At 34.7% G+C, this 16651-nt stretch overlaps 3 protein-coding genes across 5 annotated transcripts in view; 1 reads left to right on the top strand and 2 right to left on the bottom strand.

Moving 5' to 3' along the window:
• LOC124634817 overlaps window positions 1-16163 on the bottom strand; it is a 92311-nt gene extending 76148 nt beyond the window's left edge. Inside the window, exons 1-2 of one of the 2 annotated variants that reach the window (XM_047170456.1) lie at window positions 15669-16163; window positions 10606-10649 (exon numbers count right to left, since the gene is read on the bottom strand). The gene's annotated coding sequence lies outside the window, so the exon portion shown is untranslated. The remainder of the gene's footprint in view (window positions 1-10605; window positions 10650-15668) is intronic. The other variant, XM_047170457.1, reaches the window with a different exon arrangement.
• LOC124634818 (putative nuclease HARBI1) lies at window positions 6221-7885 on the top strand. Its single transcript, XM_047170458.1, has 3 exons — window positions 6221-6701; window positions 6817-7094; window positions 7213-7885. Exons 1-3 carry the CDS (start codon window positions 6430-6432, stop codon window positions 7785-7787), a joined length of 1125 nt encoding a protein of 374 aa, XP_047026414.1. The 5' UTR covers window positions 6221-6429; the 3' UTR covers window positions 7788-7885.
• On the bottom strand, window positions 7869-9853 carry LOC124634819. 2 transcript variants are annotated; one of them, XM_047170460.1, is made up of 5 exons: window positions 8933-9853; window positions 8665-8796; window positions 8468-8524; window positions 8294-8386; window positions 7869-8066 (listed from the first exon to the last, which is right to left on the bottom strand). In XM_047170460.1, exons 1-5 carry the CDS (start codon window positions 9321-9323, stop codon window positions 7870-7872), a joined length of 870 nt encoding a protein of 289 aa, XP_047026416.1. In that variant the 5' UTR covers window positions 9324-9853; the 3' UTR covers window position 7869. The 2 variants fall into 2 exon arrangements, with proteins under 2 accessions (XP_047026416.1, XP_047026415.1); XM_047170459.1 differs by having other exon boundaries at window positions 8468-8530.
• Window positions 16164-16651: the final 488 nt, after the last annotated feature.

Here is a 16651-nt window from a genome sequence, read left to right on the forward strand (position 1 = left end):
CAAAAATCCCAAAGAATCTAATTATTTTACTAACATCGAACTAGCGAAGTCCTACCTACAATTTGCCGACTGTACGCAAGTACGGCATAAATTCGGCAGGGAGAGAATGTGTTTGTCAAATATCAGCACTCGACTGTTTACTAGCGAGTTGGCGAGTCGCCCACCGTGTTTATGCGTTCTATACTACTTGCTGTTAGACTTGAGATTTAGCACTCGTTCCGTATTGCGTGGCCGCTTGTGTATCGGATTTTGCACGTTTTGTTACCAACTTAGTTTTGTATTGATTAGATTTAGCCGATATACTGAAAAAACTACTGCAATTGATAGAAAATAATCCTACACGGTTTTCAAATGTCAATGTTCTATCGAAGTACTTTATAATCATCAGAAATGAAGACATGCTTGCTACTTTTACCCAGGTGCCTGAAATAGTTCCTTCAAAACGCTGGTACAACCTTGAAAAACAACTAGGTTTAATATAAAACTCAATATAAAACTATGATTAGATTTCTTGTTATTTCATTTTCATGGTCAAGTTAAAAAACATAAATTCTAGGGCAAGCAAACAGTCCAGTTGATTCAACCTAGATTAATGTTTAGACACCGTTTCATATTTTCGATTCCTCCTAGCGTGAATAAGATCAGCGTCATGCAGACTGCTATTCGATATAATATATTATTAGCTCGTCGCCTTGTAAATAAACGCAGCTATAAACAACAGCCACATAAAACCCAGTTACTCAACACCTCAACAAACATCATCTATACAGATATTTAGATAAACAATACAACACTTGAAATAAGGACGCATGTACTCACAATACCTACAAAATCGATTCACGGATTATTATAATAATCACACTTATAGTTCGGCCATTCAGAGAATGCGTTCCTGACACGTCGCGATTGAACTGACGACGTAACTTTGCAATGGCGTTGCAGTTACGATAAAAATATTTTTGCTGGTTGTTTACCGTTTTAACAATTGAGGAGCATTAAAACAACATTATTATATCAATAATCAATGAATGTAGTTACGTCGTCAGTTCAATCGCGACGTGTCAGGAACGCATTCTCTGAATGGCCGAACTATAATTGTGCGAATCACTTGAAAAACTAGTCGCATGACCTTTGCACACGGTTTTAGACTCCGCACTTCAAAACTAAAAAAATGCAAAAAAATATGTATATGTATAAGTTCTTCGAATATCTAGCCAGAAAAACTAAACTGATATGACTCATCAAAAAATACTAAAAATGCATAATCATCAAATTATGTACAAAGTACAACAATCATTTTATTTTTAGCCAAGAGATACAAATGATAACTAAAAACCATTTATTGCTTAGCCAAAAAAGATTTGATTGGACGAGAATTAAGCTTAAACTTGTCCTTAATACACAATGGTCTATGCAGTCACGGACAGAAATAGCCTAAATCTAATTCGAGACTCACGATACAGTTTATTCTTGTTGTCCTATACATAGTATGTATGTCGTATGCACACGTCTAACCATGTCACAATTTGGCTGGGTACCACCCACGTGCGATCTGTCTTAGCATTGTGCATTGTCATCTACATAGAAACGATTATAAATACATGAGTTGTCGAAATCTCGAATGAGGTGAGAGTAATGTAGAAGGTAGAGCGAAGTGGCGAAGAAAATTCGGGAAAGCTGATCATGTGTATACATAGCAGGAATGAGACTGGGACCCCCTCGACCGAATTCGTATTCCAATGAAAACAACATGGCTTTAAGAAGATGACCTTAGAAAGTACATATATCGAGATTGATTGTATGACAGAGATTAGAGATAGAAAGGACTGTACTTGATAGATACGATGAGATAAAATCTTATATACAGCGATCAATACATTTATTTGCATAGTAAGAAACGAGTACTGAAACACCAATCCAATTAGTAACATTACCACAATTCCAGTTCCATTTATATTTCCGATGAAACCGAACATCGCACGTGTATCGATTATGCAGAAAATGTTATTTTAAATGAAACCTCTGGCGTTCTAGAGAGTTCAGCCCACGTTATCGAACGATGCAACGTGCATACCTCTGACCTTTCCACTTCACAGAATAATGTAGATTGGGCATCGTAAAATCATTAGTTTATTTTATTATTACATAATGTTGTTAACTTAATTGAAAGAGAAAACGTCGTCAGACTGATGATTCTTGATCATTCCCAGATGGTGAACATGATGCTTGTTTCGTTTCACCAGCGTCTATGAAGAACTACTTACTTCCCGAACCAAGATAAAACTCAGACATAACATGAGTTTCAATTGGTAAAAGAAAATCCAAAATCCAGTTCAACAGATCCAAAGATTAACTACAACAATCACGGAAATAGTATAGACGGGAATCTCATTTTCCTTAACCTTTTTCCCTTGACAGATAAGGAATTACAAAATTGCGGATCAAAGCCACGAAACATTAGTATTCCACTCCAATCAAATTTCAAATCTCTTTAATGTTGCATCTTTACTTTATGTCGATGATTTTATTTAGAATGCTATCAAATCCTACGCAATGTCAAAGATGAAGAGTGGTTCTTGTAAGATCATAATAAGATATTATCAGATAGAAGACTATGGAAGAAGAAGACATGCTGTGCCAACTAAATAAGTAATTTGAATAAGGGAGGAGGAAGGGGACTATCTGTGGAGATCTAAGGGGGAGGCCTATGTTCAGCAGTGGACGTCCTATGGCTGAGATGATGATGATGAAGGGGACTGATGAAGACTGCTTTGTTAAAGGTAAATTATAAAGATAATTCACATTCTCCATTATCCTTATTCGAGCTGTTCATGTGTGGAAAACGTAACGTTTAGAAACTAATAATAGGTAGATAATTAGACCTGTTTTGCGGAACTAACTCGAATGCATGATATCGGCAAACTACGTGGGTGTCTTAACGATCTCTGCTTGGCGGTTTCTCTACATTTTCAAGAAATAACCCAATTAATTTATGCACAATTATATAATACTTCAAAAACACTAAAAATATTTTGATTTGCGGTTACAAAAACTCGTGTTTAAAAGTTGTTTTTGGTATTTTTCAGCTTGATTGCTTGCCCAAAAATAAAACTGGCAACTATTAACTTACGTAGTAAAATAAAAGGCTGTATTATGCAACCTGTAAGGGAAGACCTAGTTCTCGAAATGGCAAAGTCAGAAATAAAAAGCTATGTCGATCTATCAAATTAAGTCTTCCGACATCCATTTTCGTAGGTTGGTAAGGCCGATGATCAGTAACACTGTGACGTCACGATTACTCATTACAAAGGTCAATGTTAAGTGTTCAATTCAAGCCCAAAACAAGAGGTTATCGAATAACTTGTTTCTACAATTAATTAAATTATGGGTTTAATATCGACTAGTTGGGTTTTCTCGTCAGGTTTTTTCGATGCTTAAACGTTAAGACTGGTTAACGAAAGTGTTTGTTTTTGCTAAGTTTAGCTTGCAAGTGATTATTAATTTGTTTTGTTGTACTTATATCCGGTTACTGATTTATGGCTATTTCATTTATCGAATAGATTCCTTGGATATCATTCAGGACAGTAAGCGCATGGATAATGTAAGTATTATTGTCCAAAAAGACGGCAGGCATAGTGCCAGCGGTTCTGTTGCTAAGTCATGTCAAAGTGACAGCTACGCTTAAACTGACGTTTGAATACTTTAAGCGTAACTGTCATATGTTTGACTGTCTTCAACTGACAGGCTTATTAAAGTGACGGCTGCAAAAGTAACACAGTGTGAACCTAAGCAACGCTCGTTCAGCATGAAATAATAATATTACGTGCTGGACTTATATCTATGTACCTGAAAGTGTAGCCTAGCAACACACACAAGACCCTTCGTGTTTGAGTTAAACTTAGTTGTAAAGCAAATTGGGACTTTGGAACCATACACAATAGGGTCAGTGTGGATCTCAAAAAAGCAGAAAAATATAAAGATAAGAGTAGCAACCACTATCGTCTCAATTTGCGTCATTAATTAAACAAAGATTTAGATAAAGATTAGGAAAATAAGCTAAAACAGGTGGACGTTATACCTATCTATGAAAATATTTGTGTTGCAAGAGAAATTACAAGTTTTTGCGCCTATTAAGTATGATGACAGGAAGGAATGTATGCGGTGTAAAGAAATTAAATGGCTTGCAATTTTAATTAAATTGCAAACGCTTCTGCATTGTTGGAGTATATTTATTGGTATATTTATACCTCTTTATAATTGTTTTTCTGAATGTTGTTTGTAGACGTTAGGAAATCGATTTCTTATTTTGTTATTAGTAATACAAAGACAACAAATATGTCCAAACGATTACCAGAAATGTTGGAAGAAAAGCCCCCAAAACAATATGGCTTAAGATTGGGACGCTTCGTCTAAAACCAGTCAGTTTTACTCGACCTTGAATCGTCTTGTCCATTTAAGCGGAACGCTCGACGCCGCTAGAATACCAATAGGGTTCTTATCATTGCAGGAAAACAGGTTTAACCACATAACAATGATGTTATAGATGCTGTTGTTTGTTTTCCAATTGCACTACTGTTTCAAACGCAAAAGATTGATAGAAAACTCTAGAAAGAAAGGCAAGATTCTAGGCTTGGAAGTCGCATCATAAGTTTTCATTTATCACTTTTCTTTAACACCCTCTTTCTCATTCCTAAGTTACTCGATAAATCGATTTCTTACACATCATAATAGTTAAGTAGTACTTATATCTCTGAATTTAATGTAAGTTAAATACTAGTTGTCGAAATCACATTTTAGGTAAAAAGGTTAGCAAAATTCAATATCAGCTTAGCTAGGGACAAATGGGTCTAGCCAATAAAGAAAAACAGGGCCAGTGGTGTAGGGTCCGAAGAAAATAAGACACATTTTCTTTAGAAAATCCAAGGTCGGCTAGTCTGAAAAGGTTTGCGTGAACGTCAATATTTTACATGCATGGCCCACCATACCATACCATCTGACTCGTTTCCCATAGCTGAAATACTAGGAAACAGTATAATTTAGGAATAAAGATCGATTTGATTTGTTAGAATTTCCGACTAAGAAACCATTACACCATTTTTTTTATTTATCATTTCCCAAAATATTTTGAGGACCTGTTAAATACCAGCTTATGTGTTTATCCATCAATTGTAATAGAGGGACAGAAGTACTTGTCCGGTATAGCCAAACAAGTACTGATTCACTTAGTATAGTTTTTGTCGATAAGTTTCAACGTATTAGGAGATGAGTAACTTAGTATTCTTAGAATTGAAAATGAGTGTGTTTAACTTTCTCTTCTTTATAGTTTTGAACTTTACACACGTTGGTTTTAAATACAAATGGAAGCATTAACATTTTAGCAAAAAATACAGTTTTATAAGGCGGGGCACGGAATGGACCAATAGAAGCCAACAGATTCATGGGCGAGATTATTATTAGATATCGAACACATTTTTTTGCTGCAAACGTGTGTAAAAATATAGCAATAAATTAAAATTCAGACCTGTTTTATAAATTTTTCTTAATGTAGCGGCTTAAAATAAATTAAGCTAGTAATTTAGTGACGCACCTGTTTTTTTTAACTTATGCCAATAACCTTCTTGTTTTTCGGTATGATAGACCCAGCATTGTGTTCTTAAACACGTTCACGTGAAGGGTTCAAAGTTCATGCAGTAGACACGAGGTAAGGATATTAGTACTTGTAAGGTAGAAAGTAATTATGCAACTATTGTGTAAATTCTCATGCATAGATTCCAGAGGTGAAGGGTTATATCGGGCGAGAATAGGGGCTAAGGTATATATACTATGCAGATATACCGTTTTCTACAATCGAACATGTTACGAGCAGAGTAACAACAGGAACTGAGTCGAAAATGAGGATATCATTAATACTGATGTTCAATTTTTTCTAGTTTTAGAGTAAAGGGTTTTGATGCTATCCTAGACAGACAGGTCACAGATCAAGTTAAAAGGTTTCCAATGCTCTCTTTTCTAGTCAGCTTTCATAACTGAGAAACATGATCACGATTTTAGGGTCAGCTCCACCGACCTTTCTTTACAACCTGACCTTTACAGAGACTTGAAACAAAATCTCTCTAACCTTTACCCAAGTATTAAGACCTTATATTCAAAATGGCTGCTGCTAAACATCAGTCTTTTAGTTTAAAAAAACTCGAGTACTTACTTATGTGGACTCCTTAGGGTCTGTTTCACAATGTACCGATAAGTTCTGCACAAGTTCCGAATAAGCTATTTGTTACTTATTTGTAGGATAAACACATTTTTTGCGTTTCACGACTTTCGAATAGTGCTATGTGTCATATAAAGTCAGCGATAAGTTATGGGTCGGTTGAAGTGGCAAATAGCACAGTTATCCGACACATAAGTAGTGTGTTTGACAGTTAAAATTGAATGACATTTTCTTTCTTTCGTTCGTGTTGTGTTTTAAACAATTATATACCTATTTCAATGGCAATGGACATTTTTGAGACTCTTGAAGATGAGTTTGATGAATATTTCGATAGACTCACAATACCACGCAAGACTCCAGTGTATCGGGAAAGAATAAACTATATGGAGACATTAGACGAAACGGACTTCAGGGCGCGCTTCAGACTCACTAAGAAAGCTGTGATGTTTGTGTATTCAATTATTGAGAAAGCAATATCTGTCCCTACAGAAAGGTAAGTAAGCATATACCTAACCTGCAGCCTGTATTCTTATAATGTCTCGGCTCCGTCTAGCTATTGTATATACCTACTGTAACTATACCTGATCTAACTCCAATGTTTTTTTCAGGAATTTGGCTATAAAGCCAATTAATCGTCTACTGTTAACATTGAGGTTTTACGCGACGGGAAGCTTTCTTACAGTAGTAGGTGATTTCTCTGGTGTAAGCAAAGCTTCTGCCAGTCGCTTTGTCTACCTGGTTTCACAAGCTATTGCACGATTGCGTGGGTTGTTTATCAAATTCCCAAGCAACACTGAAGACATACAGCAAGAGTTTTTCAATATAGCTAAATTCCCAAGGCTTATTGGTGCTATCGATTGTACCCATGTACCCATAAAATCTCCAGGTAATATATATTAAATAGGTACTATGAATGGTAATGTAAATAAAGGATTATTTGTCAAACTATGTACCAAATGATCAAATTGAGCTGTTTTTATAAATGCTGTTTACATTATTTTCAGGTGGAAACAATGCAGAAGAATGGAGAAACAGGAAATCACAATTTTCTTTTAATGTGCAAACTGTAGTGAGTGCAAAGTTAAGGATCTTGGACATAGTGGCTAGATGGCCAGGAGCAGCTCATGATCAAACAATATTTAATAATTCTTTTATAAAGCAACGACTTCAAAATGGAGAATTTAGAAACTGTGTAATTGTTGGTGATAGAGGATATGAAAATACTTCATACCTACTTACTCCACTACAAACTCCTATGACTCCAGCAGAACATCTGTATAATGAATCCCAAATAAGAAGCAGAAATGTAGTAGAAAGAACCTATGGGGTTTGGAAAAACAGATTCCCTATTTTATCAAAAAAAATTTTGCTATCTGTATCTCGTGTACAGGCTGTAATAGTGGCATGTGCAGTGTTGCACAATATTGCAATAGATATGCGAGATGACCATTTTGAAGCCATTTACCCCGTGGGTGAGCCAGATGAACACGATGTTGTGAATCAAAGTAGTCTAGAAAATGTGGGGGATGCAACAGTGCGAAGTAATTTAATTAATGATTATTTTGGTTCATTACTATAATAATGATAGTCATTTATAGGCATTTTGCATTCCATTAATATAGTAGGTTATTAAATGTATTCTGTGTTAAATAAAAAACGATTTATTTTTCAAATTTATTTAAAAAGTATTTTTTTTCCAACGCCCACATTTCTCTTTTGTGCTCCCTTTCTTCCTCTTCAAAGGCCCATTGCTTTCTTTTATTTAAGAATTCTTCCTCCAGAATCTTCTTCTGTAAATCTGCAATCTCTAATTTTGCATCAGCTACTCTTTCGAATGGCCTTTTCATCTTCTCAGCAGCTGAAACAAGATATTTTCTTTATTGTAAATATGTATTGGTAAAAATTACACAAGCTGGTATCAACATCATTTAATTTACCCATACAATCTAGGTCTCTTCTATAGTGGAGTTCCAATCAAACCACAGGTTGACGGTTGAACCATTACATTGCAACTCTGTTATACTGCACATCAATATAAAATATCTAAATACATGAACTAAAACAAGAACGATTAAAAGAACTTACATAAGGCAGGATGTTTTTTGGAGCGCAGAGATTTTGGCTTCCAATTAGTCCACTTCTCATCATTGGCAACTTTTTTGGGTGTAGTATATTGACCTAAAATTAAAAAGAAAAGGTGAGAATGTTATGAAGGTGTGCTTATCAACAACACGGAGACACAACAGGAACACTACTTACTTATCTTTCTTCTGGAATGCCCTTCCTCATCAGAGTCATCATTTTGTGTAGACTGACCTTCAGCTGAAAACGAAAATGGAGTTTTTAACAAGAGTTTAATGGATGAAAAGTTTGTTGGTAGAAATATTTCATTTTAGTTAAAACAAGTGGCAATATGGCTATTTAAGTTAAATTGGTTTGTAGAAAAAGTAACTTACTCATGTGATGCTCTATATTGGTATCCACTTGGACACAGTTATTGTCTGCAATAATCATTTCAATGTTTTGTGTTAATTGGTTGGATGTGGAAGGTGTTGGTGGAGGACATACTGTGTCTATTTGTATAGGATCTGCAACATAAATAAAATTAAATAAGAAAGAGAAGAGCATGACAATTGTATTATAATTCACTTACATACAAAATACAGATCGGCTCGTCATATTAGTAGTACAGAACTAATAACAATTTTAAACTTATGATCTTACCAACATGATCAGAATCAAATTCACTTTCGATTCCATCTACAGACAACAGTATCATGTCTTTCACTTTTTCTTCTACTGGCGTCAGAGGAGGAGCAGCACTAGGTCCACCTCCCGTGCGATACGTTTCGGCACGTATTAGAGCAGACTTTTTCCTGGTATTTCTTTTTATTCCTTCGTATTTCGCTTTTAATGTTTTGGCACTACGATAATTAGTACCGCTTTTGCTATTAAATAGTGCCTCCAATGTCTTCCAGCACTGTTCTTTTTCATTCCATGTGACTGCATCACTTTTCTTATTTTCTAAAATGCTTTTATGTTGAGCAACGAGTGAAGTTAGAAGCTCAACTTCTTCCCGGCTGAAGTTAACGCTTCGTTCACGTTTTGATGTCATTTTTCAATACATAGAAATGACTGTGCATAAATGTATTCAAGAGGTACACTCAAATCGCAAGAATAGCAAAAAAACAGAAACACAAACACCAACGACTAACATAAAAAATTTAAATTACCACGCGCGGCTGCTAATACTTATATGTGACTGTGAGTAATTGTCACTGTCAAACGCGTTTCGTTACCAGCAATTTTCATTTGCCATAAAATCGTTTGTGTAAGTTTTTATAACCGTTATGTGGATAATAACTAATTTTATAAAAATATTAAAGTAAATCAATGTTTCTTGTATAATTTGAAATATGTTTATAAGTAGTTTCTTTTACTTTTTTTTGTACTTAATGAAATGACATCAAGAAACGAAACGTTTGTATATGGTGTTGCCACCGCACTTACATATAAGTTTCAGATAGTTATGTGTTAGATAAATTATGTTTGTGAAACGCAATGTTTCTTATTCGGAACTTTTATCATCCGAATAATTTATGTGTAACATAGTTATTTGGAACTTTATCCATACATTCTGAAACAGACCCTTAATCTAGTATGTACGGGGTAAAACAAAAGAGAAATTGACACAATTGCAGACTTTATCGATAGGGAAAAACATGCTTTTCGAGCCAAGGATGGAAGCCCAACCCAGAGCGTGTCAATCACAGTGACAGGCAAACATTTACCATGATAAATCAGCCCAATCGGATGCCATCAAGAAATAGACAGCTAAAACACCATTCCCATTAAAATAAATCCACCAATTTCTTGAGCGTTACCCAGACATGCAGTGACGTTACGCAACAACGATAATGACGTTTTATCTTCATGCAGTTACGTCATAACGTCACTAGTTATAGGAAAGTGTCATCAGTGCTGACTTTCACTAGTGCGGTGAACTGCGGTGTAGCTAGTTCGTCATGGTACTTATGTTTGTGTCACGTTTTTTGTTTGTGTGGGTGTCAATCAGCTGTTTCTTATGCTTATTTTTTATGCTGCCCTGGTAGCTGCATTGGTTGCTCGGAGGTCAAATGAGATAGAAATTAGAGTACGTGTTTGTTAGAGATTGTTTTTTTTTTACGGCAGTGTATGTGGGCGATGTTATTTTGTTTATTTATTTATGTATTGATGTCTCATTTGTCTAAATATGCCTAGGATCAAAATGTAAGGATTTTTGCCACTAGTTCTACGGCAGAGATTCCCACAGTTATAGAATAAAGTGCTCTTAAAGAATTTTGTGCAAATAAATTCCATTACTAATATTTACTTCTTGTGCTATTTAAATATCTTACCATTATGAAGTAAAACTAATGTGCGGCGCGACCCGCTTCGCCCCCTGCAACAATTTAAATTCTGTTGAATTTTTCTACTGATAAAATACAACAGTTGACGTGTGTCAATATAGATGAGGCAACTATTTTTAAAATACTACCTCTATTTTAAAGTATTTTACTAAGTAGATAGTTAAGAAGACAAGTTTGTAGTTGAAGACTATGGATTTGTTTTATTTAATAACATGAATATTTCACATTATAATACATACATTGAAATTGCAAAACGGCTTTCTATTACTGCAATTCACTACATCAAAGCACAACTAAATAAAAATAAATAAGTAAATAATGCATGTTTATTTAAAAAATTAATATACCCTGAGCATTTCAAACGAAAGCAGTTAAACATATCGTGCAGGGAAATTGGGTCACACTCTTGTTAAACTAAAACAAAAGCTGCACACCGCTTGCACATTTTTCTGACATGCAGTGTAAAAGCTAGCTTATCGTTGATGGGCCAAGTTTGTAGTTAAAGACCAGTACTTTTCCTCTTTTGTGTTTATTCCGCAAAGCAGAGAAGGATGTGGGATAATTTTAGGAGTATTAATATATAGGTTTTGTTTTTTTGATGTATCGAATCGATCTAAATCTGAAGTAGTCTAATTACTTTCAAGCGATTGAGCAAGTCTGGAGTAGTACTGCTGTATACTTAGTATCATAAGGTACCTACTGGGTATTAGCACTTACAGGGTACTTAAATGTAAGTAACTAAAATTGAGCAATACTGATAATTAACAACTTGAAACGTTCCTTTGTCGCTAAATGAAGGCGACGAAAATTATTGGCTCAATATCAAATTGTAGATTTAAAGGATGGATGGATGATTAAATACATAAACTGTAACTAAATTGAATACAGTATATAACGAGATCCCATCACGAAGTTCCATATCTTTTTATTAAAACTTGAATCTGGAACTACTAATACGGTTGTTAAAAACTTCAATGTATTTCGCTATCAACTCCCAATTCCGATAGCATTTGCTATCATACACTTACGAGCATACATTACAAAAAATGGGCCACAAAAAAGGGTCAATGAACCTTTCAGCAATATGGGTTAAAGTTAAATTTAGAACCACTCTTCGTTTTTTTAAATCCTCAGCTATCATTTGCTTTTGGTTTTATGTTTTTTTACGAGGTCGATGGTCTAGTTGGCTGGTTAGAGTTTCCATTGCCTAGGTAGATTTAGAAGCTATGATAATGTGTATGGGTGCTTGAAGTTTTCGTCAATATCAAGTGGATCGAGCTACTGAATACAAAATGGGGCGATGAATAAACTACGCCACGATAGGAAAACTTTTCGAGGGTTCAACCACCCGTATTCAGTTAGGAACATGCATATTTTGTGGACTTGCGAAGTTTTGCTTCATAGGAGCTTATGTGGGAGAGATCAGAGATTGCCAATATTCATCATCCATGTTTACCATTTCCAACTATATTATATCTTCACAAAATGTTATATAGCATAGCATATAGTACTAAGTTTTTTCTAGTGGATTCACCTTCGTGCGTCCTATGGAAACTACTTCCAGATTACTAGTTCGGCGAACTAGCCTCTATCGTACAGCCAAACAAAAAAACTTCTACAACATTAATAGGCCTATGACACATCTATGATTTCACAAATGAAGGGACAATCATATTTAACATAAGAACAGCAAATAGCAATGAACTTGAGTCATAACGTAAGCGACATTTATTTGCTTTTCATATTAACGTTCTCTGAAGGTGACATTCAAAGGCAAAAGTTATTTTTTTTATTCTTAAAAACACAAAACGCGTAATGATCAGACTACGGACACACCTTGATAGTTCAGTTTACCCGCCAACCTCTAAAAATTAATATTTAGTCGCTAATGTATCAAGTTGGATTAAATAGGTAGTACTGAGGATCCGATTTCTTTGCTGTATACCTCTTCTTTTGAACGTGGTTTTGTTTTGAACAATGGCGAGCGCAGACTTGACGAATAGTTCTCGTCAAGCTATTCGTTGCGTCGGAACATTGCGCGAGTCGCTGGGCAGAAATCAATTTTAGGTCGGTACGGATAAATTCCCCCATGTGGGTGGAACTTAATGGGAGCTTAATTATTATTTTAATTTAAAAATATCCAACTGTAATTCCCAAAGGAATAAACGGCGTATGTGCACCTACCTACATTTACTTAGTACATAGGTAATTAACCATACAAGTACCTAAATTAATACCAATAAGAAATTGTATTCCCAACTCAAAGCAAATTCAATCAACAAAATCCGAATAAAACTCGAGTAATTAGCAAAGGTATCGGAGTTCGAGGCATTCGCTCGGGTCTCGGCGAAAGTAGCTAGGGGCGGCGCCTGCGCCAGTCCGATACGAGTGAAAGTGCCGACGAAAGCCGACTGCGGAAGAACTGCTTTCTTGCGTTACCCCCAGAACCACTTGACTTGATATCCTGTTTTTCGAAGTACTGGACTAGACTTGAGTTGGTTACTGTGTGAGCTAAGTATTGAAATAATCTATTGGTAAAATGTCTTAAATGTTTCACAAGACGGACTGTCTATATTCCTTATGTATTTACTGTTTAGTGTGCAATAAAGAATACAGTGATGGTAAGGTAATTTTGCAATTTTAGAATAACCTTACCATAGACAACATTCATAAAAAAACTACATCCACATGAATTAAAAATAAATAAAACGGTATTTAAGCATGTCAATATAGAGAAGTAGGTAGATACTTCAGTACCAACAACACCACAAAAAAATTGGGTTGTAGATAAACCCTGTAATTTTGGTTATTTAAAAAATATCATGCTTTTTTATACTCAAAACCTACTTGAAAATATGCTATTAAGTAACTGCACATTATAAAAGTAATCATAATCAAACAGTCATGTAATTACAGATACATTTCTCACAAAAACCAGTCATCACTTCATGAGTCATAGAATAATTTGTTTTATAATTGGTTAGGTTACAAATTAACCCATTTATTTAGTAGAAGTCATTACTCAGCCTTTGTTGTTATGTCTAAGGAAGTATTTTAAAATCAGAGGGGCTTGTCACAAGTTGTGACTTACAAAAATAATATAGATAGATAAACAGTTGTGAATTGAGTGTATTTTAGTATGGTTGGTTCTAATTCCTCATGGAGTATTTGAAAGTACCTATAACTTTTTATATTTAATTTTTTCTCTATGCTAGAGTATTATCTCAACAGTTATAATTATTATTTGCCTGTTGTACGTACCCCTTTTACAAATCATCTCAATGTTTGTCAAGCTCCAGTTACTATATTTGTAATACAATGTGTATGTATATAGGTCATAAGAAACTAACTAAAATACCCATTATATCTCATGAACAAACAAGTAACTAGAAGTCACTTGTTAACTACAGATTTCTAAATACGTCCACAGTTTATTTATTTTCCCTCAAAAACTAAATGATATCCCTTAATACGAAGTAGGTTCAAGTGGCCTTTCCCAATTAATTGGGGCCGCAGCAACAAGTATTTTCTCAGTGATACATCACTCTGAGAATTTAACAAAATATTCACACACCCTAGTGTTCCAGCAGAACTAGGTATGTGAATCATATTCATTTAATTTTCTATTCGCAGACAATACTCATAAGTTTAATAACTCTTATTACTCTGTTTAAAACAAAGAGGAAGGAAAAATGTGCAGAGATGCTAAAATGCAGGTGCCTTAATCTAGGTCAAATGGGCACGACCAAAACAATCCATGATGATTAAATTTACTAGAAGTTCTGGTCTTTGAGACATCTGTGAACGATTTTTGATATTACAAAAAATAGGCAGTTCTAAAGAAGGCATATAAGGGCTGACACAGTAACGTTCTTCATCCCCGGAACTACAGCATTTTGGTACGCTAGTTTCTTAGGATATTTTCCATTATGGCATCTCCGCTAGTCATTTTGTTCTCCATTATGTGAAATAACACTGGCAGGATGTAGACAAGAGTCATTTGTAGGTGAAGAAGATTTGTTATTACAAATGTTTACTGTTGACAAACTATAGCTATTTTGTTTACTATGAAGTAAACAGTAGTATCAATTTTCTTCTTCATGTACGTATAAAATTCCATGTTTCTATGCAAGATTATCTAGATAACGATGGAATGGTATTTTAAAGTATCTCTTAGACATTGAATTATATAATTGTTTCCCTAGAATTTCCAAGCTATTGTAAATTATTTGAAAAGTGAAAAGGCCAACAAGTGGCCAACTGAATGGTTGCTAGAAGAAATAAGCAGAGCCTATGTAGTTGATTGTCCTATTTTTTCTTATTCTTGTCAACTGTGCATGTAAGCTGTTAAATAAATGAGTTCCATACATTAAATAATTCCATAGATAATTATAGATTACCCAGAAAGTGGTACAGGTAGCTGGAAGGATTTATGCCATTAGTTCAAATAAAAATGTCAATTAATTTATCAAAATATTATTTATTCAGATAGTGCATTCAACTTTATTCAAAGTCATTTAATTTCAACTCCTCATTGCATATCATTAGGCATTGGTGTTATTAATAAATTGAAACCAATGAGTGAAACCTTTTTTTTGCACCTTAGTTGTAAACAAACAATTTATCTCAATATAAACAAGTTGTCTCAATTTATCAACTGCCAAACAATTTATTAGTATGCACGTTTTGTTACTTACACACTAAATAGATAAACAAGAATATAATAATATTTATAAAACAAATAGGTGAAGCAATACTACATTAGTATACCTTTCCTACTACAATATTCATTATCTATAAAATTAAATCATGTATGTGGACCTCCATGGAAATCTAATCTGAATATATGCATCTGTAACTTAACATAATTAGAAAAATAAATCAAAATTGCTTTTATACTGTTGCTGAGATTAAATGTTATAAAATAGTCAGTGGTAACAAGTGCGTCGTTATTGCACATCGCCAAAAGTAAGCATCAAAATACTACGGCGACCTCTAAAAGCAAATAAAAGCCACAGATAGCTTGAAAAACAAGAAACATGTCACCGTACCGGTCGTGCATCAACGTCGCAGCGGGACAAACGAGCCAGCATGGCTCTCACGGCGCAGGAACCGAAAACAAACACCAGTACCTCACCACACGTAACGCGCTAACTGGATTAACTTCACCACCTTCACATCACGCACTACTCATTTACAACACCAAGGAAACTCGATCCTTCAATTATAACACAAACCACACTTATCACCAATCACTAAAATCCGTGCGGATATCTACCACAGAAACAGATTGTACACAAATAAACCACCTCCGTGAGACTACTTGCGAAATGATATGTCAACTACCTACGTCAAACTACATCAAGACCAGAATAAAACACTAATTTTACTGCACTTTCCTAGTATTCACAAGAAACAACATCGATTCATGGCTAAATTACGAATGATGTACACTGTTTTGCGTCTTTTTAGTTGGAATACCTTAAAATTTTAACGATAAGCACACGAGCGAACCACCGCTACCGGAACCTATCGAAAACTGGAACAAAATTATTGCCAGCCGAACAAAAAGGAAAACCATAGGAAAACCTTCCAGCTGACTGACAGTAATTTGACAGCTGGGGTGGCCCTTATTTTAGTATCAAATCTACTATTTCTATAATGACGAACTTTTTAGATTGCTAAATCATCTCTTATTTCTTAACATTGTACCCGTCACCGCGTCCCTTTTTTCATGAAACGATATGATAACAATATTGTATTCCAAATTAACAATTGCAGCTTCATAAATAGTTGCGATTTGATGTAGGTAGTATTGACTTAAGCGACAACGATACGTACCAACAATTTATTTACTGCAGTTTAATATTGTTATTGGTACAATAAGCTAGTGAGAATTTACGATATTTGATAAACCAGAGACCGTGATCCAAGGAATTCAGATTTCTGGACAAAATCTCTCGGGACATTTGGATATTATCTGATGGCTTCTTCTATCCCAATTTTATTCCTATTATCTATATTTTTAATTGTT

Source organism: Helicoverpa zea, chromosome 12 (assembly GCF_022581195.2).
Source record: "Helicoverpa zea isolate HzStark_Cry1AcR chromosome 12, ilHelZeax1.1, whole genome shotgun sequence".
In the NCBI taxonomy this organism is placed as follows: Eukaryota; Metazoa; Arthropoda; class Insecta; order Lepidoptera; family Noctuidae; genus Helicoverpa; species Helicoverpa zea.